This window comes from Somniosus microcephalus, chromosome 1, assembly GCF_052327205.1.
Source record: "Somniosus microcephalus isolate GS21.2 chromosome 1, FLI_Smic_1.0, whole genome shotgun sequence".
NCBI classification, from domain to species: Eukaryota; Metazoa; Chordata; class Chondrichthyes; order Squaliformes; family Somniosidae; genus Somniosus; species Somniosus microcephalus.
Window position 1 is genome coordinate 416,321,645 of NC_140987.1, and position 26,135 is coordinate 416,347,779.

The 26,135-nt window shown below is 43.6% G+C and overlaps 1 protein-coding gene across 5 annotated transcripts in view; it reads left to right on the plus strand.

Moving 5' to 3' along the window:
* Window positions 1-26,135, plus strand: part of tenm1 (teneurin transmembrane protein 1) — a 1,268,320-nt gene that overhangs the window by 965,676 nt on the left and 276,509 nt on the right. For 4 of the 5 annotated variants that reach the window (XM_085999260.1, XM_085999249.1, XM_085999268.1 and 1 more), the window contains exons 9-10: window positions 21,231-21,332; window positions 23,553-23,747. In XM_085999260.1, coding sequence (XP_085855386.1) covers window positions 21,231-21,332; window positions 23,553-23,747 — 297 coding nt within the window. The remainder of the gene's footprint in view (window positions 1-21,230; window positions 21,333-23,552; window positions 23,748-26,135) is intronic. The other variant, XM_085999278.1, reaches the window with a different exon arrangement.

The following is a 26,135-nucleotide window of genomic DNA, read 5'->3' on the forward strand; positions in this document are numbered from 1 at the left end:
GGATAGTGAATGAACACCCTGAAAATTTACAGCTGATCAGAGGGTAGGTCATGCCTGATGAACCTGATTGAATCTTTTGAAGAGGTGACTAAAGTAGTGGACAGGGGAATGTCTATGGATATTATTTATATGGACTTCCAGAAGGCATTTGCTAAAATTGAAGCTCATGGAATTGAAGGTAAATTATTAACCTGGTTAGGAAATTGACACAGCGGCAGTAGGGATAATGGGCAGGTACTCTAATTGGCAGGATGTGACTAGTGTGTCCCGCAAGGATCTGTTTTGGGGCCTCAACTATTCACCATATTTATTAATGACTTAAATGATGAGATAGTAAGCCACATATCCCAGTTTGCCATTGACACAAAGTTAGGTGGCATTGTAAGCAGTAAAATTACAAAGAGATATTAATAGCTTAAGTGAATGAGCAAAACTCTGGCAAATGGATTTCAATGTAGGAAAATGTGAAGTCATCCACTTTGGACCTAAAAAGGATAGAACAGGGTACTTTCTAAATGGTGAAAAGCTAGAAAAAATGGAGGTCCAAAGAGGCTTGGGGGTCCATATATATAGATCATTAAAATGTTATGGACAGGTAAAGAAAATAATCAAAAAGGCTAATGGAATGCTGGCCTTTATATCTAGAGGACTAGAATACAAGGGGTAGAAGTTATACTACAGCTATACAAAGCCCTGGTTAGACCACACCTGGAGTACTGGGAGCAGTTCTGGGCACCACACCTTAGGAAGGATATATTGACCTTGGAGGGAGTGCCGCGTAGGTTTACCTGAATGATATCGGACTTCAAGGATTAAATTACAAGGCAAGATTACACAAACTAGGGTTGTATTCCCTGGAATTTAGAAGGTTAAGGAGTGATTTGATCAAAGGTTTCAAGATATTATGTGGAACTGATAGGGTAGATAGACAGAAACTATTTCTACTGGTTGGGGAGATTAGGACTACAGGGCATAGTCTAAAAATTAGAGTCAGACCTATCAGGAGTGAAGTCAGGAAACACTTCTATACGCAAAGGGTGGTAGAAGTTTGAAATGCTCTTCCACAAACAGCAATTGATGTGAGGTCAATTGTTAATTTTAAATCTGAGATTGATAGATTTTTGTTAACCAAAGGTATTAAGAGATATGGGGCAAAGGCGGGTATATGGAGTTAGGTCACAGATCAGGCATGATTTCATTAAATGGCAGAACAGGCTCAAGAGGCTAAATGGCCTACTCCTGTTCTATGCTCCACCATTTTTCTTCTTCAATATAAAACATTGGAAGACATTTTTTCTCTATGTAAGGAGTAATATCAGGGCGTGAAGGGTTAAATCATGGAGACAGTTTGCAGAAACTCGGCTTGTGTTCCATTGAGTTTAGAAGTTTGAGGGGCAATCTAATTGAGGTGTTTAAAATGATAAAGTCCTTGATAGGGTAAATACGGAGAAGCTATTTCCTCCAGTGAGTGAATCCAGCACAAGGGGGCACAATCTGAAAATTAGAGCTAGGCTATTCGGGTATGATATCAGAAAGCACTTTTTCCACATAAAGGGTAGCGGAAATCTAGAACTTTCTCCCCAAAAGACTATGGTCAGTTGAAATTGTCAAAACTGAGATCGATAGATTTTTGTTAGTCAAGGGATCTGGATCAAAAGCAGGTAAGTGGAGTTGAGGTACAGATTAGCCAGGATCTGATTGAATGGTGGAACAGGCCTGTGGGGCTGAATGGCCACCTTCTTTTCCTATGAATGTTGATAGGAATGTAAGTTTTTATATTGTAACAAGATTGTGACTTGAAATTACCCTGTTCATACAGAAAGAAAGAATTTGCATTTATATAACACCTTATCGCATCTATCAGAAACATCCCAAAATACCAATTTGCATGAAATAAATTACTTTGAAGTGCAGTCACTGTTATTATGACAAGCACAGAAGCAATTTTTGCATACAACAAACATCAATGAGATAGAAGACCAGTTAATTAAATTTTTGTGGTGTCGGTTGAGAGAGGAATGATGGCCAGGACTCCAAGTGATGATCTGCTGTTATTCAAATAGCGCCTGTGAGATTTTTAATATGCACCTGAACCAGAGGAACAGGTAGGCAGGGCCTCAGTTTAACTTCTCATCCAAAGGATGGCACCTCTGACCGGTGCAACATTCACTTCGTGTTGCACTCATGGTTCACTAAAGCTTATTTAGTTCTGAGGACGAGGCGGGGGGGGGCTTTGGTTGTTGGGGAGGCAGGAGGAGAAAGCTTGAAACCACAACCTTCTGATTGAGAGGCAAGAATGCAACCAACCGAGCCAAGCTGACACTGCAGGGCTAATTTTATGATGTAGGCTACCAGCACTAGACATTTGCCCACTCACTGTGTATATCAGGAAATTAAGAAGATACTGCCCATGATTTTCTATCTATTAATTTTAATGATTGGGATATCATGGGTAACACGCCAACAATTTATTTCTGTGCAGTCAGCGGGCAAGGCTCCTCGTCAGTAGCATAAACTCAACCATTGTGAGTATTATTCTAAAATTAAATAGTTAATATCTATGTTAAAATAGCAGATAAAAGAATCTCGTTCTGATTTGTACTACAGTATATGCTTTTGCTAAGATAACCTTGGTTTGCCTTTTTTTTTTAACTGCAGCCATGCATTCAGCTAATGGCTTTAATGATTTTTTCACAATAGCCTTTAATTCTCCTTACTGATTAGTATGCTGCATGATTGTTCCATTCAAACTAAATAAATACAGCCTAAACAATCCCTTGTGATGCACTTTGCCAGTTATAAAAACTTGACCATAACCTCAATCATTCTGAAAGAATGGCTGATGATATTGAATTGTCAATTTTCAATCAAAATGGACCAACAAATTATTTAAAATAATAATTCTAAAATTGTTAATATTATTCATACTGATTTAATTTTCCATGGAGTTGAGTGTGAGGTCACAGTTTATGCTGTGTTTGTTGATTAGTTGTAGCAGACTATTCATAACACTAGATTTGATCTTCTGAATCTTAAAAGACTGAAAATTGATTTAATCTACCATTTTGAATGTATGATCTGTCTTCAATAGCACAGTCTAATCATTTTGGTAATATACTGTCATCAGCTATGACATTGTCACTTCAGGCAAAGTATCGCACCCTTATGAATAATTTGTGCACAATTTTGCCATAATGGTGGGTTACAAGTGCAGACTGTACATATTTAAAAATGCACATTTGCTTGGAAGTAGAAAATCTTGTCACTTATCTTTTCAAGAGTTTTAAGAAACATTTCACAGCACAAACTTTTCAAATATTGTAAATTGCACAAGATTGTGGTGGCACGAAACATCATTTCTGTATGTATGGGATTTTGAAAATCTAGGTTCTGCAGAAGTACAAATCACCTGGTGCTGCCTCTGACTATCTGAAAATCCTGGAGTTGCACATCAATTAATTGCTGGACATCTCAATGTATTTTTTTTCAAACAAAATCGACAGTTTCTCATCTTGTTTTATTTTGTTTATTTCTAGCATTAACAATATTAAATAATGACTATTAACATTGTTTAAAAATGTAATCATTGCATTGATGCACTTGGGTCAATGACATCAGTAAATAGGGTCCAACTCTGGCCTAGGTCACAGAAAGGCGTAATTTATTTTTAATCTAGTTTTCATCGAGTTATTTTTAACTTCCTGATAAAGAAGTGTACCAGATGGTACATTGCTCCAACTCTAGCCTCGAGTGCATCCTCACTCCCTTCAGCCATCTAGGCCCTAAGCTTTGGAATTCCCTCACTAAAGGCAGGATTTTCTCAATGGAGACGTGCTGGAGGCGGGAGTGGGGTCGGTACCCGCTCCCAGTTTCTGCCATTTTCCCAGCAGTCCCGCCTCCCCAGGGCTGGGAAAATTCCCCCCTAAATCTCTCCATCTCCCTCTCCTCCTTTAGGACCCACCTCAAAACCTGCCTCTTAGACAAAGGTTTTAGTCACCCCTCTTTGGCTCGGTGTAGATTTTTGTCTGATTATGCTTCTATGAAGCACCTTTGGAAGTTTTTCTATATTAATGGTGCCATATAAATGGAAGTTCTATATACCTTCGTAATTTGAGTTATTATCACTATCAATTGTGTAATATATCTCATTTGCTCAAATTCCACAGATAGCAACAGTTTTGACACTAAGTAAAATTTTGAGTGTACTGTCAAGTCTGTCCATTCATTATCCAACCTGATTGGTCTGTACTAATCACATAGCCATTGATCCATTGTTGCTTAACAGATGCAAGATGCAGTACATGGTGGCTGCCACCTTGCCCAGTGTCTCTGCAGCCATCAATATCGATTATGTAATATATGTGGGTAGAGCAAATGAAGGACAGAGGCACGATGAGTTGCTAATCAAGGTGCTTGTTTACTAGGCCAAAGTGAATTGAGCATGCTCATACTAAACCACGTGATAATACATTACACTGCTTTCCCCTTTTTAAAAAAAAGTGTATGCATTCCCCTCTCAAATACAACAAAACTATGGTTCCTTTCCCAGCATTACATGTACCACATAACAAAAACGCCTGTTTTTTTTTCTTTTATATCAACTGCAAATGCTACAAATGAACTTCAAATCCAGTTTAATAACAGGTTTGCGGAGCCTTCCTGATCTCCTTACAAAAAGTTTTGGTGTTGAACCAATTTACGGGCTGTTTTGTTTTGGTTCGGAACTCGAAGATGATCCTGTTTCTATCTCAGATTTGTTCGAACCTATGGGGGCGAATTTCTGCCGTCAGAGGAGGCGGGTTTGGAGGCGGGAAAGATGGGAAAATCGGATTCAATGAGGTCAGGTTTGGAACCCGCCTCCGCGGGATTTTGCCGGTGCCGATTTTGGAGGTCGGGAAACGGTCCTGCCTCCAGCTGGCCATAATGATACTTTTCATCATTAAATGCTCATTAAGGGCTTCCCTAAGCCTATTTTGAGAGGCCCTCGTGATTTTTCGATGATTTTGGCGTGCTCCACGCACCTCCTGAACCACGCCAGGTAAACCAGCGGGTTGACTCGTGGGTGGCCTCCTCACAGCTGCAGGTCTAACGAGACATCGTTTATTGCAGCAAGGATTACTTGCAGGTGCCAGCCCTTGGCTTTACAAGGTCTCTGAGCACTTTTAGAAGGCCTTCTGAAGTCGGAGGTGCTGCAGCTTAACTCCATCAACTGTGGGACCTCCTTGGAAGACCCTCTCCCCGCTTGCAATGAGCGCTTCCTCAAAGGCAAGCAGCATGGGGACCATTTGTTTTCTTTCTGCATGGACCTCAGATGAGGATGAGGACCATCCAGGGCAGCAACAGAACCAGGCAGCTTGGGAGCAACACCAGCAGGAGCCCCAAACTCCTGCTCAGGCAGCTCAGCAGCAACATCAACAGGAGCTCCAACCTCCTGCTCAGGCACTCAGAAGCAACATCAGCAGCAGCCCCAACCTCCTGCTCAACCACCTGATGCTGCACAGGGCAGAAGGCACCAGCGCATCGAGGAACCTCGACGCAGGAGATACCCCTGACAGAGGGTTTACAGACAAAGGATGAGCTACCTCAACATGAGTGAGCAGCAGTGCCAAAGAAGGCTGAGACTTTCACGAGAGGTTGTCCGAGAGATCTGCAGCCTGCTGCAGCAAGACCTGGTGCCCAGAGGAACAGATGGATACTCCTTGCCGGTGGCTGTCAAAGTCACCACCGCACTCAACTTCTTTGCCTCAGGCTTCTTCCAGGGATCATCAGCGGCATCTTCCAGTCAGCCGTCCACAGTTGCATCACGCAGGTTACCGATGCCCTTTTCGCAAAGGCGCACAATTACATCCAGTTCTCAAGGGATCAAGCAAGTATAACCGTGCGTTCGGTTGGCTTTGCAAATATGGCAGGCATGCCAATGGTGCAGGGCGTCATACACTGCACATATGTGGCCCTTAGGGCACCCCATCACAACCCAGCTATCTTTGTCAACCGAAAGGGCTTCCACTCCCTCAACGTTCAGCTGGTGTGTAACCACAAGAAGAAGTTTTTGCATGTTTGCACCAAGTTCTGTGGAAGTTGCCATGACTCTTTCATCCTTCGGCACTCTAGTGTTCCTCCGCTTTTCAATCCACCAAACCAACTTAATGGATGGCTCCTTGGTGACAAAGGCTATCCCCTGAAGAAGTGGCTAATGATGCCGATCAGGAGGCCAGCTAATGAGGCTGAAGAGCGCTACAACGCCAGCCACATTTCAACCAGGTCCATCATCGAGCAAACCATTGGGTTGTTGAAGATGCGCTTCCGTTGCCTTGACCGATCAGGTGGAGCCCTGCAGTATACACCATACAGGGTCTCCAGAATGGTCGTGGTCTGCTGTACACTGCACAACATTGCACAGTGTCATGGCTTGCAGCTTCCTGATGAGCAAGTGGCTCAGTTCCAGCCCTCCTCAGATGAGGCTGAGGAGGATAAGGAGGCTGAGGAGGAGGAGGAGAATCTGCAGGAGGAGGAGCAGGAGGAGGAGGAGGAGCAGGAGCAGGAGGAGGTCAGAGCGCCGGTGTATCGACCAGCAGCAGCACACAAGCACATGGCTGCCCAGGATGCAAGGGATGAACTTATCCTGGCCAGGTTTGCATAGGTTGCCCAAGTTGGCATATGTCCTTGGCTCCATCCTAGGACATCATTGACAATGGACATGACTCTCCGGCCTCCTTTCACTCAGGCCACCAACCTGACAATGCAAGTGTGGCGGTGCTCGCAATGTGGAGCTGCCTAAGGCGAAAGAACAGATACCATAACGCCAACATTTTGGCTTCAAATCATTTTAATGCTTTCCAACAGGGATGGCATTTCATCAATACACAGAAACATTCTCCCATTCTGCACACAGATCTGGAGGTTATACCCCTTGCCAACTGTACCCACAGAGGTTTCTTTGGCAGGCCTCTTCCTCCGAGATGAATGGAAGAGCACCTCCATGCTAGCTGTCACCCCTTCAAACAACTTTTGCAGCACCTCATCCGAGAGCCTCAAGGAGACCCTTGCATTGGAATTGGACATAGTGGTTTCTCAAAATATGTTGCAGGTGGTGCAGGATAGGCGGAAATCCTGTGGAATGAGCCAAGGGAGCAAGAAGCCATAAAATCAGGCTGGAAAAGTGTTGTCAACAGAGGCGAGTTTCAGTCCCAAAACAATAATTGACCAAGGGCATCTCACACCTCTGAAATCAAGTGGCCAATCATGGGAAAATCGCAAATTTTTGAAAACTATTAGTGGAGGCGGGTTTCAAACCCACCTAAACTGAAACCCACCTCCAGTGAGAAAATCGCCCCCTAAATGTTTCACTTCAATCCACTTTGCTGACAAGTGATTCAAGATGGATGTTCAGTATGAAGTTCGGCCAGAATTCTATTTCTCAAAGAAGTAGGTACCACCGCTCTGTTTCCCCACTTGATACAACCTTGCTCACAAGACAATTCAGTATGGCGGTTATGGAATGGTTTCAGCACTGATCAGTCCATCCATTCAAGGTGTTTTCCTAAACCCTTTTCAGTACGGAGTCCTTTTGAGTCTCATTTGCAATCTCAGTTGCATTCACAGGAAAGTCTTTGTCAACTGCACCTGGCGTGAAAATCTCACCTTCACTCTCATCACAGGAGTCTTCATGTGGCAACCTGGACAAGGCATCTGCGATTACGCTTTGCTTTGAAGTGTGATATTCAATCGTGTAGTCATATTGTGACAACAACACTGCCCAACGTTGCATTCTTGATGCGGCCATTGCAGGGATGGCAGATTTGGGCGCCAATATTGCTAGGAGCAGTTTGTGATCGGTTATCAGGGTAAACTTTCTGTCGATAAGGAACTGTTGGAATTTCTTGATTCCAAACACTATGGCGAGTGCTTCCTTTTCAATTTGCATGTAGTTTCTTTCGCTCTTTGTGAGGGTTCGTGATGTGAACGTGTTTGATTTCTCTTGGCTGTCATCCATTACATGGCTTATGACAGCTCCCACACCGTAGCTGGAAGCATCACATGCTATCTTAAGCTCACGCTCTGTGTCTTAGTGCACAAGAAGAGCATCGCAAGAGAGACTTCTCTTATAAGCATCGTAAGCTTCCTGTTGCGCTTTGGTCCACTTCCACTGGACATCCTTCTTGAGGAGCTCGTGCAATTGCGCTAACATGGTCACTAACTCAGGTAAGAAACGTGCATAGTACTGGACCATTCCAAGGAAAGATCTTAACTCAGACACGTTCTGTGGCTTTGGAGCATTGGTGAGAGCATTAGCCTTTTCCTTAACTGGTTGCAAACCATTTGCATCAATTTTCAGACCAAGGTACACAACCTCGGGCTGCACAAAAGCACAAATGCTCCTTTTCAATTTGACACTGTGGGAATTCAACCTTTGAAGCACTAAATCTAACACTTCTAGATTTTCTTTCTCATTGCTTGTTGCGATCAGCACATTGTCTTGATTGTATAAGCAGTTTGGAACTCCTTGCAAAATCTTATTCCATCGTAGCCTGGAAGATTTTGGGGAAGGACTTTACTCCATACGGCAGCTTGGTGTATGAGTACAGTCCCTTGTGTGTGTTCATGGTGAGATACTGCTGACTCTCTTTGTCAACATTCAGCTGAGCATAAGCATGCGACAGGTCAAACTTGGAGAAAACCTTTGACCCAGAGTGTGCTGAATACAAATCTTGCAATGTAGTTAACGGGTACTGCTCATTGTCAACTGCTTGGTTGATAGTAACTTTGTAGTCACCGCACAAGTGTACAGTTTTGTCTGCTTTGGGCACTACCACAATCGGGGTAGCCCATTCACTTTTGTCAGTTTTTACTAGAACTCCGTTCCCTCTCAGCTTCGTTAGCTCTTCCTCCACCTGACTTTTTAACGTCTAGGGGACCAGCCTTGCCTTACAATAGATAAGCTTCGCATTGGACTTGATGCGGATATGCGCGTCATACCCAGTGATGCCCTCCTAACTGTCTGAGAACATGCTTTTATACTTGTTCATCTTTGTGTCGAGTCGCTTTTTTGAAGCATCTACACCGAAGATATTTTTCCAGTCTAGTTTTAACTTTCTCAACCAGTCTTTGCTCATGAAGGTTGGCCTGTTGTTGTGTCTCACTACAATAATAGGCAGCTTTACTGACTGCCATTGTGTTGAACTGTACATTCCATTTGTCCACATGTCTCTAGGATTCTCTGAAATAGGTTTTTAATCTACAGTACTCTTCGTAAGAACATAAGAAATAGGAGCAGGAATAGGCCACTTGGCCCCTCGAGCCTGCTCCACCATTCAATAAGATCATGGCTGATCTTGGGCTCAAAGCCACTTCCCTGCCCGCTCCCCATAACCCTTCACTCCCTTATCTTGCAAAAAATCTGTCTATCTCCTCCTTAAATGTATTTAATGACCCAGCCTCCACAGCTCTCTGGGGCAGAGAATTCCACAGATATACGACCCTCTGAGAAGAAATTCCTCCTCATCTCAGTTCTAAAAGGGCGACCCTTTATTCTAAAACTGTGCCCCCATGTTCTACATTTCTTCACGAGGGGAAACATCCTCTCTGCATCTACCTTGTCGAGCCCCCTCAGTATCTTGCATGTTTCAATAAGATCACCTCTCATTCTTCTAAATTCCAATGAGTATAGGCCCAGCCTGCTCAATCTTTCCTCATAAGTCAACCCCCTCATCTCTGGAATTAACCTAGTGAATCGTCTCTGAACTGTCTCCAATGCAAGTATATCCTTCCTTTAATAAGGAGACCAAAACTGTACGCAGTACTCAAGGTGTGGTCTCACCAATACCCTGTACAGTTGTAGCAGGCCTTCCCTGCTTTTATACTCCAACCCCTTTGAAATAACGGCCAACATTCCATTTGCCTTTGATTACTTGCTGTACCTGCATGCTAACTTTTTGTGTTTCATGTACAAGGACCCCCAGGTCCCTCTGAACTGTAGCATTTTGTAATCTCTCTCCATTTTAAAAATAATTTGCTTTTTTATTTTTCCTGCCAAAGTGTATAACCTCGCACTTTCCCACATACTCCATCTGCCAAATGTTTGCCCACTCACCTAGCCTGTCTATATCCCTTTGCAGGTTCTTTGAGTCCTCTGCACAATTTGCTTTCCCACCCATCTTTATCATCTGCAAACATGGCTACATTACACTCGGTCCCTTCATCCAAGTCATGAATGTAAATTGTAAATAGTTGAGGCCCCAGCACCAATCCCTGTGGCACCCCACTAGTTACCGTTTGCCAACCAGAAAATGACCCATTTATCCTGACTCTCTGCTTTCTGTTTGTTAGCCAATTCTCTATCCATGCTAATATATTACCCCCAATTCCATGAGCTCTTATCTTATGCAGTAACCTTTTATGTGGCACCTTATCGAATGCCTTCTGGAAATCCAAATACACCACATCCACTGGTTCACCTTTGTCTACCCTGCTCGTTACCTCCTCAAAGAACTCCAGCAAATTTGTTAAACATGATTTCCCTTTCATAAAACCATGCTGACTCTGCTTGACTGCATTATGATTTTCCAAATGCCCTGCTATTGCTTCCTTAATGAAGAACTCCAGCATTTTCCCAACGATAGATGTTCGGCTAACTGGTCTATAGATTCCTGCTTTCTGTCTCCCTCCTTTCTTAAATAGGGGTGTTACATTTGATTAAGCTTACTCTCATATGTCCTTGCTCATGATCGAGCAGTCTGCTGCCGTGTCGATACACATATTGGTTATTGATCAAAAGTTTTGTACGGAAGTCTTTCTCACGACTGCTAGCCTTGCCGCTAGTGGTATAGATACTGTAGATGCCTAGTTCCTTAACATCAGGTGCGTTCACGTCAACATTGTGAATTCCTCCCTTTTGTTGTCGCTGCTTTGCCTTGCCATTAGAATGGTTCTTAATTCCTGCGTTCAATCTAGCTCTGTAAGCTGTTGAAATATGGCCTTGCTTCTGGCGGTGAAAACACTTTGCTTTTCTGTATTGGCAGGACTGGTGAATGATTTCCATTGCAGCGATAACAATTCACTGAACTGCTTTCACCAACATGCTTTTGACCCAGACTCTCAACTTTAGGTTTGGCGGTGGCTTTGTGACTGTAGGCCTCAGCTGCACTAGTCACTTGAGTTGGACGGAGATCCCTAGCATTCTTAGACGTTATCTCTATAGATAGAGCAATTTTGCATGCTGTGTCAAACGTTAGGTTCAGAGTGTTCAATAACTTGGACTGTGTGCGCTCATCCACCAGTTCACACGCAAATTTTTCTCGCAACGCACGATCCAAAAATGTGTCAAAATTACAATGCAAAGACAGGTTTTTAAGAGCTACAATGTACTCACTGATGGTTTCACTTTGTTTTTGGTTTCTGGTATCAAACTTATAACTCTCTGCTATTTTTAACGGCTTTGGTTCGAAATGGTCCTCAAGCTTCTTGACAATGTCTTCAAAGGCGCATCCTTCGCTTTCCCTGACACGAGTAGGTTTGTCAACATTCCGTAGATTTCTGGCTTGATCTCCATTAGAAAAATTGCTTTTTTACATTCACAAAGTACTTTATTTTGAGTTTGAACATTCTCATCTGCACCTTCAGTCTTAACAGTGTTATTGGCCTTAAAAAAAAAAAAAAAAAAAAAAAAAAATTTTTTAATCTCCATCCGCTCAAGGTAAGAACTGAATGGTTCACCGAGGCTTCCAATGAATCTCGTAGGTGCGGCCATGATTGTCCCGATCCTGTCGAACAGTGACTCGGCACGCTACCTGTGAGAATCAACGCCGCTGTCGCTGTGTATACATACACGCGAAGGCGAAGCACAGATGATTCTGCATCAGCATTAACAGTAAAACATCGCAAAAATTCAGTTTAGGTGTCACAAATTCACTTTAAACTTTTCTACTCGAAGATTGAACACCGCATCCTTCCATGATCCCTAAAAATGGCTTTGGGATCCCATCCCCGTTGCCAAAAATGTAATATATGTGGGTAGAACAAATGAAGGACAGAGACAGGATGAGTTGCTAGTCAAGATGCTTGTTTACTAGGCCAGAGCGAACTGAGCATGCTCGTACTAAACCATGTGTTAATACATTACAGATTAGTTTCCAGTCTCGCCTGTCAGATTACAAGTTCCAGGCCTCTGCCCTGGGTAAGCCTGCCCTCAGGCCTAAGACTTTTCCTTCCAGAGCTCCACTCACTCAAAAGTAGCTAAGACTTTTTTTACTGGAGTTAATATATACTTAAGAGTTTCATACTGTAACACAGTAATAAAATATGTACTGCTGGTATGCTTTTTCACACTACCACCTTGCCTTGCCCACCACGTCCTCCTTGATTGACCCAATCTCTAATGGGTCTTGATCCGCGCTTACTCCCTGCCTTGCCTCAGCCCTTGATCCTTGCCCTCTGCATCTACCACAATTAACATAGACTCATTCTCAGCTTGTGAGCAATGCAAGAGGAAATATATTAGTATAATAATACATTTAGTAACCGTGGACAAGAAGAGTCTAGGAGAGAGCACTAAAAATATTCTAATTTATGATTTTTAGAAGGAAAACTAAGTGAAAAGATCCCTTACTCTTGCTCTATGTTGATTTGTGCCTCACAGGTTAGGCAAATCAGGTAGTTGGGAAACCCAGGAGAACGGGTTTCTCGCAGGCCCAGCCGAATTTAATGGCAGGGCTTGAGTTGAAAGGGAAGCTTCTGTTTCCCACCCGCAGCCAGCCAGATTGAGAGGTTAGTGGATCCAGGCGGGTAGACCTGTGACACTTGGCCGCACGGAGGGAGGGAGGGATCGTATGGGGGCAGAGGTTGGCGGAGGAGCGGGGTGGGGTCTGAACATCGCGATCACGGGCTGGCTGGCTGAAGGAGAAGCTGTGGGTGTCTGAACAGACCAGGGACCGGAGGAGCAGCATGGTGGTGGAGGGAGCATGGGGAGGATCAGAGGCCGGGATGGGGGAGGCCTGGTGAGGGGTTGGGTGGCAGGAGATTTGAAGCCTGGGGGGACAGGGTGATTGGAGGCCTCGTGGGGGTTCACAGCTCATGGTTGGGTGGGGACCCTGGATGCAGGAGGTAAGTGTGAAGGCATTTATCTCCTGACTCCAGCAGTCGTCACTTTGCATCAGCTGGTGGGTTTCATGACAACAACAACAACTTGTATTTACATTGTGCCTTTAACGTAGTAAAACGTCCCAAGGCACTTCACATGAGTGTTATAAGACAAAAAATTGACACCACGCCACGTAAGAAGAAATTAAGACAGATGACCAAAAGCTTAGTCAAAGAGGTAGGTTTTAAGGAGGTTGTGGCCCCTGGTTCTAGACTCCCCAGCCAAGGGAAACATTCTCCCAGCATCCACCCTATCAAGCCCTGCAGTAATTTTGTATGCTTCAATGAAATCCCCTCTCATTCTTCTGAATTCAAGAGAATACTGGCCTAGTTTACTCAAACTCTTCTCATATGACAGTCCTGCCAGCCCAGGAATCAATCTCTGACCCTTCGTTCCTTAGGTAAGGAGACCAAAATTGTACACAGTACTCCAGGTGTGGTCTCACCAAGGCCGTATATAATTGGAATAAGACTTCTTTACTCCTGTACTCAAATCCCCTTGTAATGAAGGCCAGCATACCATTTGGCTTCCTAATGCACCTGTACATTCACTTTCAGTGACTCATGTACAAGGACACCCAGGTCCCTTTGAGCATCTGCATTCCCCAATCTTTCACCATTTAGGAAATACTCTGCCTTTCTGTTTTTTCTACCAAAGTGGATAACTTCACATTTATCCACATTATATTCCATCTGCCATGTTCTCGCTCACTCACGGAGCCTGTCGAGATCCCCTTGAAGCCTCTTCACAACTGCCACCTAGCTTTGTATCATCAGCAAATTTGGGAATGTAACATTTAGTCCCCTGATCCAAATCATTGATATAGATTGTGAATAGCTGGGGCCTAAGCACTGATCCTTGCGGTACTCCACGAGTCACAGCCTGCCATCCTGAAAAGGACCCGTTTATCCCTACTCTTTGTTTTCTGTCTGTTAACCAATTCTCAATCCATGCTAGTATATTTCCCCAATTCCATGTGCCCTCATTTTGTTCACCAACCTCTTATGTGGGACCTTATCGAAGGCCTTCTGAAAATCCAAATACATCACATCTACCGGTTCGCCTTTGTCTAATCCACTCGTTACATCCTCAAAGAACTCCAATAGGTTTGTTAAACAGGATTTCCCTTTCATAAATCCATGTTGACTCTGCCCAGTCTTACTATTAGTTTTCTAAGTGCCCAGTTATTGCATCCAGTGCCCAGTTATTTCATTAAAATCGGGGAGGCGCGCAGATATCTCTGTTGGCGGGGGCGCTGAACGAGATTACAGAGTTAGCAAGGGGTGAGGTCACGGAAGGATTTGAAAACCAAGATGAGAATTTTGAAATTGAGGCGTTGCTTAACTGGGAGCCAATGGAGGTCAGCAAGCACAAGGGTGATGGGTGAACGGAACTTGGTGCGCATTAGGACATAGGAGCCAAATTTTGGATTACCTCAAGTTTACGTAGGATAGAATATGCGAGGCCAGCCAGGAGTGCATTGGAATAGTCAAGTCTAGAGGTAACAAAGGCATGGATGAGGGTTTCAGCAGCAGATGTGCTGAGGCAGGGGCAGAGATGGGCAATGTTACGGAGGTGGAAATAGGCGGTTTTAGTTCTGCCACGGATATGTGGTCTGAAGCTCATTTCCGGTTCAAATATGGCACCAAGGTTGCGAACAGTCTGGTTTGGCCTCAGACAGATGCTAGGGAGAGGGATGGAGTGGATGGCTAGGGAACGGAGTTCATGGTGTGGACCGAAGGCAATAGCTTCGGTCTTCCGAGGTGTGCAAAACCCAATCAGGTAAAGTTAAATACAAAATGGAGGTTGAAGAAGAGGCTCCCAGCCTCATTATAATATTTAAATAGACGACCCGCCTCCTGGCAGCAGATTGGCTGTCCGTCCTACCTCCATTAAAACCGGAATTGGGCAGGTTGGAGGCAGGTTCAGGTCAGGATTCACATTTTTAACACTTTAACTACCCCCATGCCCCCAACACACCCTTTTATTAGGTTAAAATTTCCCCCCATTCAAAATCATCAACTTTCTGTCTGTTTAAGATGGGGAAAAACTGTCCCAGGAGCACTATATATATATCTTTTTTACATACTAGCACATTATTTCTGTTTCTGTATATATACACATAGGGGGCTAAATTCAGTTGATTTGCGCCTCCTGTTAGCACCTTAAGAGGGTGTTAACGGGGCGCAAATCAACTAGCACCTGGGTGCGGTGCCGCTAACGCCTCTTGCGAAATTCAGCGGGAGGTTAGCGGTGGCACTAACCATTAGCACACGTGGCACTGCGCCGCTGGCGATGATGTCATCGCCGTGCGCAGGACCCCGGCTGTAATATTGGGTAGCGCCCATGGGTGCTATGTCTGCCGGGGTCAGGTGGGCCTACCTGCGGCCGGGGCGGCGCTAGTTAAAGGGGAGGTGGCGGGTGGCCATTTTTGTTACTGGCCCCATGAAGCACCCCCCCCACACCCCACAGGGTGCCGGCTACTCTCCGTGAGCCTGGCACTCCCGATCCCTGGTGGCCCAGCTGGGCACCGGGACGCGCTGCGCCAGGCCCCTCCCCTTTTAAGAAGGAGGGGAAGGCCTGTAGTACCGTGGCGTAGTGCCACGGTTTTGGCTCGTAGCGACCCAAGAGGGACGCGGGGCGCTTCCAGTAGCGCCCCTCCTCCCTCTCTGGGTGCTACCTGGGAAAATCGGCCGCGGGGGCGCTAACTCTTTCGGGGCACTACCGAATTTTTACCTCATAGAATCTTACAGCACAGAAGGAGGCCATTTGGCTAATCATGCTTGTGCTGGTTCTTTGAAAGAGCTATCCAATTTGTCCCATCCCCTTGCACTTTCCCCATAGCTCTACAAAATTTTCCTTTTCAAAATATCCAATTCCATTTTGAAAGTTAGTATTGAATCTGATTCCACCACCTTTGCAGAGGCAGTGCATTCCAGATCATCATAACTCGCTGTGTTTAAAAAAAAAGTTACTCCTTATCTCTCTCTCGTTCTTGTAGAGAGGCATCTTTTAACTGGTTTACGGTAATTTACCTGGTCAGCAGCCTTTGCCTGCTACACTGTAAACCAATTCAAACAGCGGTTTCGAATCGCTACCCCACCTTCCAGTTCTGACTGAAGGACTTATAATTAATGATATATTAAAACGGACAACTGGTCTGGGTGTGAGAAAGTCAAACTTTATTAAACTAAAGAAACTGTAATCAAATTTTAAACTATACCACACGAACACAGTAATTACAGTAAAATTGCTTAAATGGGGGAAGGCAGATGGCAAAAACACGGGATTAATGACTACAATGTTAATTAAACAATCTTAGCAATTTCCCCTTAATTACCACCCCCTAACTCCTTACTCGGTTGCCCTGCTGAGGAGTCAGAAAACCTGCTCACCTGTGGTCCAGCGAAGTAAGAGAGAGATAGCTTCTCAGGAGCTATCTTTTATATCCTGCCAACTCCTGTTTGGTGCTGAAAAAGGTCTGTGTGCAAAGTTTGCGCCCAAAAGTTCCAATACACAAAAGAAAGCCATGATTGGCTGATTCAAAGTGGTTGGGGTGGTTTTAACGTGTCTGCACTCTGGGGCCGAAATGCTCCCGCCCACATCCGGAGTTCGCCTGGGCTAAAACAAAAGGGATCCAACTGCCGTATTGTTCAGAATTGGGTGATTCAAACCCATCCATTCCTAAACTGTTGCATATCAAAAGTCCTTTTCACAGTTTCAATGTGCCTCATTGTGTATGTAGGGCGTTTGAATGGGTTTGGATTTCTGTGTAAACAGAAGCCTTTGATTCTGGTTTGACTGAAACCACCCTTAAGTGCTGTGTCAACAGACAGCAGTTTCAATCGATTATCTCTGCATTAGTCTCAAGTGGGTTAATCCCTTAAGTAAATAAACATCCTGCAGTTTTGTGTAAACAAACCTTGCCTCTCCACAAAGGGGAAACTCCCTGGTTTGATTGACAGGTCAGACTGCCACTGTATCCTCTCACTTTTTCCACAGACATACTCCACGAGCTGCTTTGTCTTTTGGCCATGCTTTCTGACGGCCATTTTAAAACCTTTTTGTGATTGACCAGGCTCAAGGGCACAAATTCAAATCAAATGTACTGTCTTAATGTGTGCGAATATTTCCACAGAACTCCTCGATTCCGGTGTTGTCCACATGCTGTCCATCTCAGAGCAGTCTTTCGTGGCTCTGAGTATGCTTTAAAAACATTGATCCAACCCAGAGGCAATTCAAAACACATAATTCTTCATCCACGATGTGGACCAATATTTCCCAATCTTCAGGGAAAATAGGGGAATTTTGCGAGCCCCTACATTCTTTTGCCAATTATTTTAAATCTCTATCCTCTGATTACTGACCCTCCTACTAATAGAAACAGTTTCTCCTTATTTACTCGGTCAAACCCTTAATAATTTTGAACACATCTAATAAATCTCCCCTCAACTTTCTCTGCTCTAAGGAGAACAATCCCAGATTCTCTAGTCTGTCCACATAACTGAATTCTCTCATCACTGTTATCATTGCGGTAAATCTCCTCTGCACCCTCTCCAAGGCCATGACATCCCTTCTAATGTGAAGTGGCCATAATTAGATGCAGTACTCCAGCTGAAGCCTAACCAATGATTTATCAAATCTTTTGGCATCGACTGCACTGGTTTCCCTCTGCCCTTCAGCATTTAGGACAAGGGGCTCCAGGACCATGGTCAGTGTTTCAGGGGAGGCTCGGGAATGTTTTTAGTTGTTGCAGGGAGTTCCTCAGAATGTATCAATATTTTCATAAGATCCCCTTGATTCTAGTGGAATGTTAACTGCCAACAGGTTTCCGGCAGGATATCGTTGGTTTCAGTTAGATTCCCGCGCACCCACAGCAGAATGAGGTCATGGTGATTTTAACCACCGGGCCTCATTATCACCAGCCGCCAACCAATTTCCTGCTTGTCCTGGGCAGGAAGTGGGTGGGAAGCTGCTGCCAGCCTATGGATATTTGCGCTGGCCTTGGCTGCCTGCCAGCACTCAGGTAACTGTGCTGATTAGGGCTCTGTGTGCGAGACAGTTCTTGCGGTATGGAAGTGGTAGGTGGGGGTGAGGTTAGTTCAGGGCAAAGGAGGCCCAAACATTCCTTGTGGAGCCTGGACACTTCTCCTGGCCCTGCAAAGGAAAGTTTAAAAACTTGCCTTAAATGGCCTTTTTTGCCTCCAATCCCCTTCTCAGTTGAACTTATCTGGAAGGAAACTCGCAGTGGATTCCCCATTTACGTTTGAGTTCAAATTGAGTTTAGGGCCCGATGACATCATCAGACCCTGATTTGTATATTTAAAGAAGGACCCCGCTGGCTTGTAGTCAGTGGGATTCAGGCGGACATCGGCGTGTAAATCGCATTTTAACTCCCTACAGCCCAGTTTCTCCCTGGCTGGTAGGGTTAAAATCGACTCAAGTGTTTCAATATTTGCTTTGGGTCTCTGGATGTACATCAATATGTGCATGGGGTGCCTGGGAATGTGTGAATATTTGCAGGGAGTCTTTGGAAGCATGTCAGTATTTGCTAGGGGGCCCTTAGGCAGTGTATCGGTACTTAGAGATTTCCTAGGAGTGCATCAGTATTTGCAAATATTGAAACACTCATGGGAACCCTACGCAAATGCTAACACATATTTGGAGGGAGTCCCTGGAAGCATGTTAATATTTGCAAAAGATCCTTGGGAATGTATCAATATTGGCAGGGGGGTTCTTAAAGTACAAAATTTTGTAAGCCACTGACATGTGATAAAGTATTTGAACAAAGATCTGCTATTAATAAGTTCTATAAAGCGACTTAGACTGAATAGCACATAGGCATTGATGCTTACAATTTGGATTTACATTGGTAGCAAATGTCCAGCCTAACTGTTGGTGATTTTCTTCCTCCAACATTGATCTTGTATCTCCCTTTTTTTTCTGGAGCAGTATTGCAGTTAGAAACCTGTGCAGACCCTTTGACATACCTGGCTATTCTCATACCTGAAGGTTGTAACAGACTTTGTGTTGGGAATAAGAAAACAAGGAATTAGGAATGCAAAATTAGTGAAATTCTCTTTAATAATTAGCTGTATTAAGAGCATATGAATAAGAACAGGAAAAGAACCAATTAGTCCATCAAATCAAAAACTTAGGAAGTTTATGGAGAGCATTTAAAAGGGATCTCTTACCATCAGTAACCTTTGCCAAGAATGAAAGGGGATGGAATTAAGAAGTGGCAGGCCAGGATGAAGGGAAAGGACAGCCTACCCCAGCACTTGGCTTCCTTTTTCATAGTTGACACTGCATCAGATACTTGCAAGGAGGGTTTTCCTCTGGTCACTATACTACACCATCCCATTACTGTACCTGCACACATGCAAGCTCTATGCTACATGGTGGCCGCTCATATCCTTGCAGCAGATGGTCGCACTCTGTATCTTCCCCTCTGAAGTTTCAGACTCGAAGGCAGATTACCACAATCATTCCCAAGTGGGTTTGCCAAGGCCTTCAGAAATGGTTAGTGGCTTCTTGGCAGGTGAGGCCAAATGGACAACGCTGGTTTCTGATCACCCTGATATGCCTTTTTTCATGCAATACCACATAAAGCATGTCATGCTGTGATTGGGAGGCTTCTGAAGAGCCTTCCAGCATTCTGGTTAGACAGCCATTCATTTCTCAATATGTTGCCGCCATGAGGTCTGCTGGCCCAGCCATCGTTGAGGAGAAGAGGCTCCACCAACAATGTCTGTCCTAGTGAGGTTTGCTACCTATCTCTGCAAATGTTGGGGTGCAAATGCAGGCAGGAGGGCTCGGAGCATCTCCCGGTAGCCTAACCATCATGCATCTTTCCGCTGATCCCCTTTTCCTCCTGGCATGAAGGAGTCCTGGTGCCCAACACTCCAATGCCAGTAAAGGGAATTCAGGACAAAATAAATGACCACACCTGATACTAAAGCTCATGAAAGCCTAAGTGCCAGCTGCAAACAAAAGATCTCTGAGCTGTTATATATATGATCACTGAATACCTGGGAAATTAAATCCCTCATAACACAAACACTACCTAATTCTGTTGCATTTTTAATTTGTTCACTGGTTGTCTAAACCTAATGGGTCGCTTAACCTGAAGGCCTGTAATAGATACAAATGGCCAATTTTAGACTAATAGCTTGATCAAACTACAGGAAACTTTGTTCTATCTGGCACCAACAGGACCGAGCTGCTGCCGTTCCCTCCAAACTGCCGTACACTCCAGAGCTAATGTTGACACATACGGAGATTTTCATCTCCGTATGAATCAACAAACCCTGTTGCTTAGCAACAGCCTCTAAACAGTCGGCAAGCGTCTCTGTAGCGTCTCTAGCTGAAGCTGTTGCTTAGCTACAGACCTTGCACAGCTTGACTGTTCAAAAAAGCAAAGAAAAGAAACTAAAAGAATAAAAAACGGCTCCTGATTTTTGCCGGTGGCTCCAGCTTGCCGGACGGTTCGCCTCCAGATAACTCAAAGTTTCCTGTACATCTAAATTGCTTCAGCTCTACCCTGCAGACCAAAAAAATATATAATCTCTCCTTGAGATGATTTAAGTACTCATTAACAAATAGAGCTGCATCCCCTCTTTTATGTCCTTTTAGAAACTCATATATTTTAACTGAAATGTTGCCGTATCATTTGCATCTAACAATGCTCTAGTGAGTTACCTGTAGTGTCTAGATTCTGATAGCTGTAAAGGAGTAGAGGATAGGAAAGGAGAAGAAACAAGAAGAGTGAAAGATCATCAGAAGGTGGGTGGGCTACCTTTTCTTTCTGGGAAATAAAATTTGTGTGGCTTGGGAAGAGATGGTACAGAAGGAAATTGTTGTGTTCAAAAATGTGACATATCACCAGTCCTGGGCAGAGAAGTCCAGAGAATGAACCCTTTTGAAAATTTGTATTGCTCAGCCCAGATTAAATGTACACTCTTGTTGGGGCATTATGGCATCAGGCACATACCACAGTTAGGTAAATGTTATTCAAATCTATTTATCACTGTTAAATCTTGTTTCTAATGGAATAAGGAATGAAACATTTACTCGATGCTATCATTGCTTGTAGAATCAATGGATGAATGTTCTACCAATTGCAATGGGAATGGAGAATGTACCTCTGGCCACTGTCACTGTTTTCCAGGATTTCTTGGGCCTGACTGTGCACGAGGTAAAGCCAGCTGTGGCAAGTTGTTGAGCTAACATGAATGTATTGTACAATGCAGTCATTATTTATCAAACCACACTGCAACTATATCAATTTGAAGAGAGGTTAGAGAATAATATGTCAAGGCAACTAGAGCCGGCAACGTGTTTTGCCAGTATCGCTCCCAACCCTTAAACAAAAAAAAAATGCACATTACTAAGGCTACATACACTGAATTGGCTGCATTGGTGTAGAATGTGGAGATCTGATCATAACACCAGGAATCGTGCCATGATGGTGCAGAAACTTGAACGAAAATACTAAAAATTAGAGTATATATGTGAAGAGAGACATTCAGGGTTGAATTTCTAGGTGTTGCTGATACTTCAATCGTCTAATAACACCCAGAAACATGACTGCTACACACATCAAATCAATCATCTATTTTGGATGGTGGTTATCAGTTTTTTGACCGAGGCTTAGAGTGGTCAGAAACTACTGCAAAGATAATAATTAAGCATCTTAAGTGAACAGATCAGTGGATCCAATCAAAGCAGGCCACGTTACATTTTCAGATTGTATAAAGTACCAGTGTGCATGTTGGTTTTTACATCCAGCTCAGTGCTTGTGGTAACAGAATAAAATAGTTGCAAGAGGATGGCAGCAGCATGACTTGTGCGCATATTGTGGCTGATATCAATCTTTCAGATCAGGAGAAGATAAACACAAAGTTCAGGCACACAGGTGCAGGGGTCTCAGGAGAAAGTCATATGAAAGAAAGGTCTACAGGGCCAAGATCTCATATCAGAAGAAGGAAGATTTTAAGTTCACCAGGGAAGCAGTTACTGAACTGTGTTAAAAGGTAGCAGGAGACTTGAGGGTCTTCTCTTGTGAGTAGATTTGCTTTCCCCGTCATTGTGAAGGTTACAAGTTGCAATTTTCTTCACAACTGGCTCATTCTATTCTCTTAGGGCTGTTTATTGAGCATAACTTGAGGTGATTGCTAGGCTGCTAGACTGTGATAATTGTGGATCTGCGCTGATTGGTTCCATGAACTTCACAAACATAAGGTGTAACAGGGATGTTCAGAAGATAGTTGCGTGTTCTTATACACTACAGTACATTGCATGAGCAAATTCCTCCACTAAAGATCCTAAAGGAACACCCATAAAATCACACCCTTTGTCTCTCTACATGCGTACCATCTTATTTTATTAAAAGCAAGGGATTCCAACCCAAGTACAAGATGTACCTTTGGGTCTAATTCATTTATTCAGTGTTTAACCTCAAACTGCTCAACTGAGATCACTTTGAATTTAGATTTTGGTTCAGTGTTCATTCTTAGGGGACAGAAAAGTACTTCACTCCAGAGAACTTTCTTAATTGTACATTATTGTCCTTGTTTCGCTGAGGTGAGCAAACTGTTGGCATGGAACCAAATTTGGTTCCTAAGTGATTAGCTTCAGGTACCAAAGAGATGTGTCTCAAAGTGAATACATTCAATTTAAGTGAATATATTCAATTTCATGCTCCTCTTGTAGTTTGGATTTTGAACTAATGGATGGTCTTGTAGTGAGCCCTGTGATCTGCCTTCTCTTTTTAGGGTTAGGCAATGTGTTCAGTTTTCCTCATTCATTAGTCAACATAAACAGAGAGTGTAAAATGTTTAGAACTAGACTTCCCAAGAGCTCAGTTAGTTAAGGCAGAGAGTAGCTCAGTCATATAGACCAGGCCGGTCCTAGGTTTGATCCCAGGTCTGTGTTGAGTTAGTTGATCTCATCCAGAGTTTTACAATTGGTCTCAGAAAGTCAGTGCGTAAGCTTATTGAATAATAGTTATTTGGATGAGATCATTGGAGGGTGGCCAGTTCTACAGGAACTGTAAACCGGCAAGGAGCCATGTTCTTTCATAAATGAGGGGAGAAAATTAGAAAAAGTATGAGAAAGAATGTTGACATCTTTGACCCACTTCAACATTGCCAGATACAAGGCCTGTGATAACACTCTGGTGAGTCACTATGGCATGCATTCTTCATTCTTATAGGATCATTATGGAGACAGTGTCCGTAATGATCCTATGCTAAAGGAATATTAGCCTTATCCTGAATAAAATGGATCATTCAGCACTACTTACAATAGTTAACATTCAGAAAACCGCTTATGTAATGGAGAAAATGTGAAACATGCACGTGTGAGCTTAGAAGGCCTCTGTTGGTACTGATGTATTATTTTTACCCATTTTCAGACTCCTGCCCTGTCCTCTGCAGTGCAAATGGTCAGTATGAGAAAGGTCATTGCTTATGCCACAATGAATGGAAGGGACAAGAGTGTGATGTACCAGGAGATCAGTGTATTGATCCAACCTGCCATGGCCATGGCACATGTGTCGCAGGAATTTGCATCTGTATTCCTGGCTATCAAGGAGAAAGCTGCGAGGAAGGTTGGTCCACCGAAAAAGTTTTGTTCCTTGTTAAAGCTGTTTCATAGCCTATAATAATTAATGTTGGTGCAATTCCTGTGTGCATTAGAGATAATACTCATGCAAATTGTGATTTAATAATTTGGTGTGTTAGCATTGATGGAACATTAAAGCATTTGTGCCCATCCTCCTAAATTTGTTGGAAATCAGTCCTGATTAATCCATGTTAACACACAGACTCAAAATTGGCATTGTTCTGACTTGCTAAAGGAAGGGAAAATATACCACAGCTCCCACTCCTGGATACTATCCAGCGATCTCCATGAAAAGTGGTTGTGTGTCGACATCAAGTAAGGATTGTACAGAGTTCCACTGTGCTGCCCTCTACACTCACTGTCTAGGCTCACATATGAGGAATGGTCATCTGGGTGAGGTACTGCGGAGTTATTTGTATTCATGGAACCATACCTCAAGAGTCACTGGAGGAAACAAATCACTAAATGATTGTGCTAACTCAAATACATTGTAAAGTGGATTTTTTGTAATAACATCCTTGCACTATTGACTGCACCTCTACTGACAAAAGTTATTAAAGTAGTGGCAAGATTCCCTTCTGGAATTTCTGGTCCCCAGCCAGGGAGTATGTCCCAGTAATGCTGGAAATCGCACAGCCACCCTGTAATGACCCAACATCTGGGATTTTGTATAGGGTGAGGGCTGTAACAGACTGGTGGGCAAATGCCTGTCTACCTTTCAGGCGGCTGAGTAGGGCCCCAAGAACTTTGGACCAGGAGACTTTATCTGAGTTCTGATGAAAGGTCGTCGACCACTTGCCCTAATCATGTTCAATTTTCCTCTGTCTTTCTCCCCAACACTTACCCAAAAAACACAAACCCACTGTGTGAAGGATCATTGGCATGAATCTGCTTCTCCCCCCCCCCCCACCCCACACCCCCCGCGCCTCATCCCCCACTCCATGGCACAGCACACTGGTGCATCTGTATCTCCATTGTGGCCATTTGTAATAGTGTGTGCTTTATTCTATTTATTGTTAGCTGACAATGGAGTGCAAAAAAAACGTCATTTCACACGTGATTTATTTCACACTACCACTTGTGTGAAGAAAACATTTAGTTAGTAATAAAAACATTCTATTATGGAAGACATAGCAATATGTACATCCTGAACCATAGAAACACACATCCTTCTGACCAATCTGTGAGATGCCGTAGATAATGTAAGCTAGAGAAACCTTCACATCAAGGTCACTTGTTCACTTTACAGACTGGAGGATTTCAGTGAAGTCTCTAATCTCACAACATGATCTATAATTGATAATTTCTTTATTACCTCCACCATTCTATTTCATCAGATTGTGAATAACGTCTCTGTTTCTGTGTAGCTCATTTTGATCTCTTAAATGGGAAATGTTTAATCTTTGTTAGAACTGGGCTGGGTGCTAAACACCAGAGCCAAAACCTCACAAAATAATACTCCAGGAACAAGATCACTGATTTATGGTTTTCACAGAAAAATGGATGGAATTAAATTCACAAAAGTTCCTGTGTGAGATGTCACGAGCATTACTATTAGTTGATAAGGTCATGATATGACTCTTTGAGGTTTAAATCTTATCTCAAAGTTTAATTAGAGCAAATCACTGGCCCTTTAATTAATGTTTTCAGCAGGCCTTGCTATTTTCAATGGCGTTTCCTCCAACTAATTTAGGGAGTCTGGCACTCGAGGGGAATTCTGTAAATAATAATGTAACAATCAGGAGCTTAAGAGCACAATCACAGAGCCAGGAGACTCATATGAATTACAGGAATGTTTGTAAGCCTATTCATAGACCAGATTAAAAAAAATTCTTGTTTGATCTGAATAAAAGTATTTTAAATGGTAGAACAAAGATGGGCGGGAAAGCAAGTTATGCAGAGGACTCAAAGTGGTAGATTTTCCCGAACCTGTCGGAAAGAAGGTGGGACATTCCCTTTCGGGTTTTTGACCCGCCTACTTCGACGTCCGGCCAATCCGCACGATTTTCCCTTGATTGACCTTGTTGAGCCCGCCCAGCGGGCTCAGCAGGCCAATTAAGGGCCACCCGGCAACAGGTGACGTCACAGACTGCAATTTCATCTGTCAAGAGTTCTTGACAGATGAAATATCAGTGTTTCACAGCTGTTTGAAGCTGTCAAACACTGACAGTCTGAGTTCTAAGCTGAGTCATTCTGCACAGACTCAGTTAGAACTCTCACCAACACTCAAAGCTGAAGGCTGTCACTTTTGACAGATCGCAGCCGTTCAGCTTTAAGTTCCGGCTGCGTGATGCAGTCCTGACGGCTACAGGAAGAAAGGCTGTAAAGGTAAGTACAGGTAAGTAAAAGTTCTTTACACACTTTAGACACACCA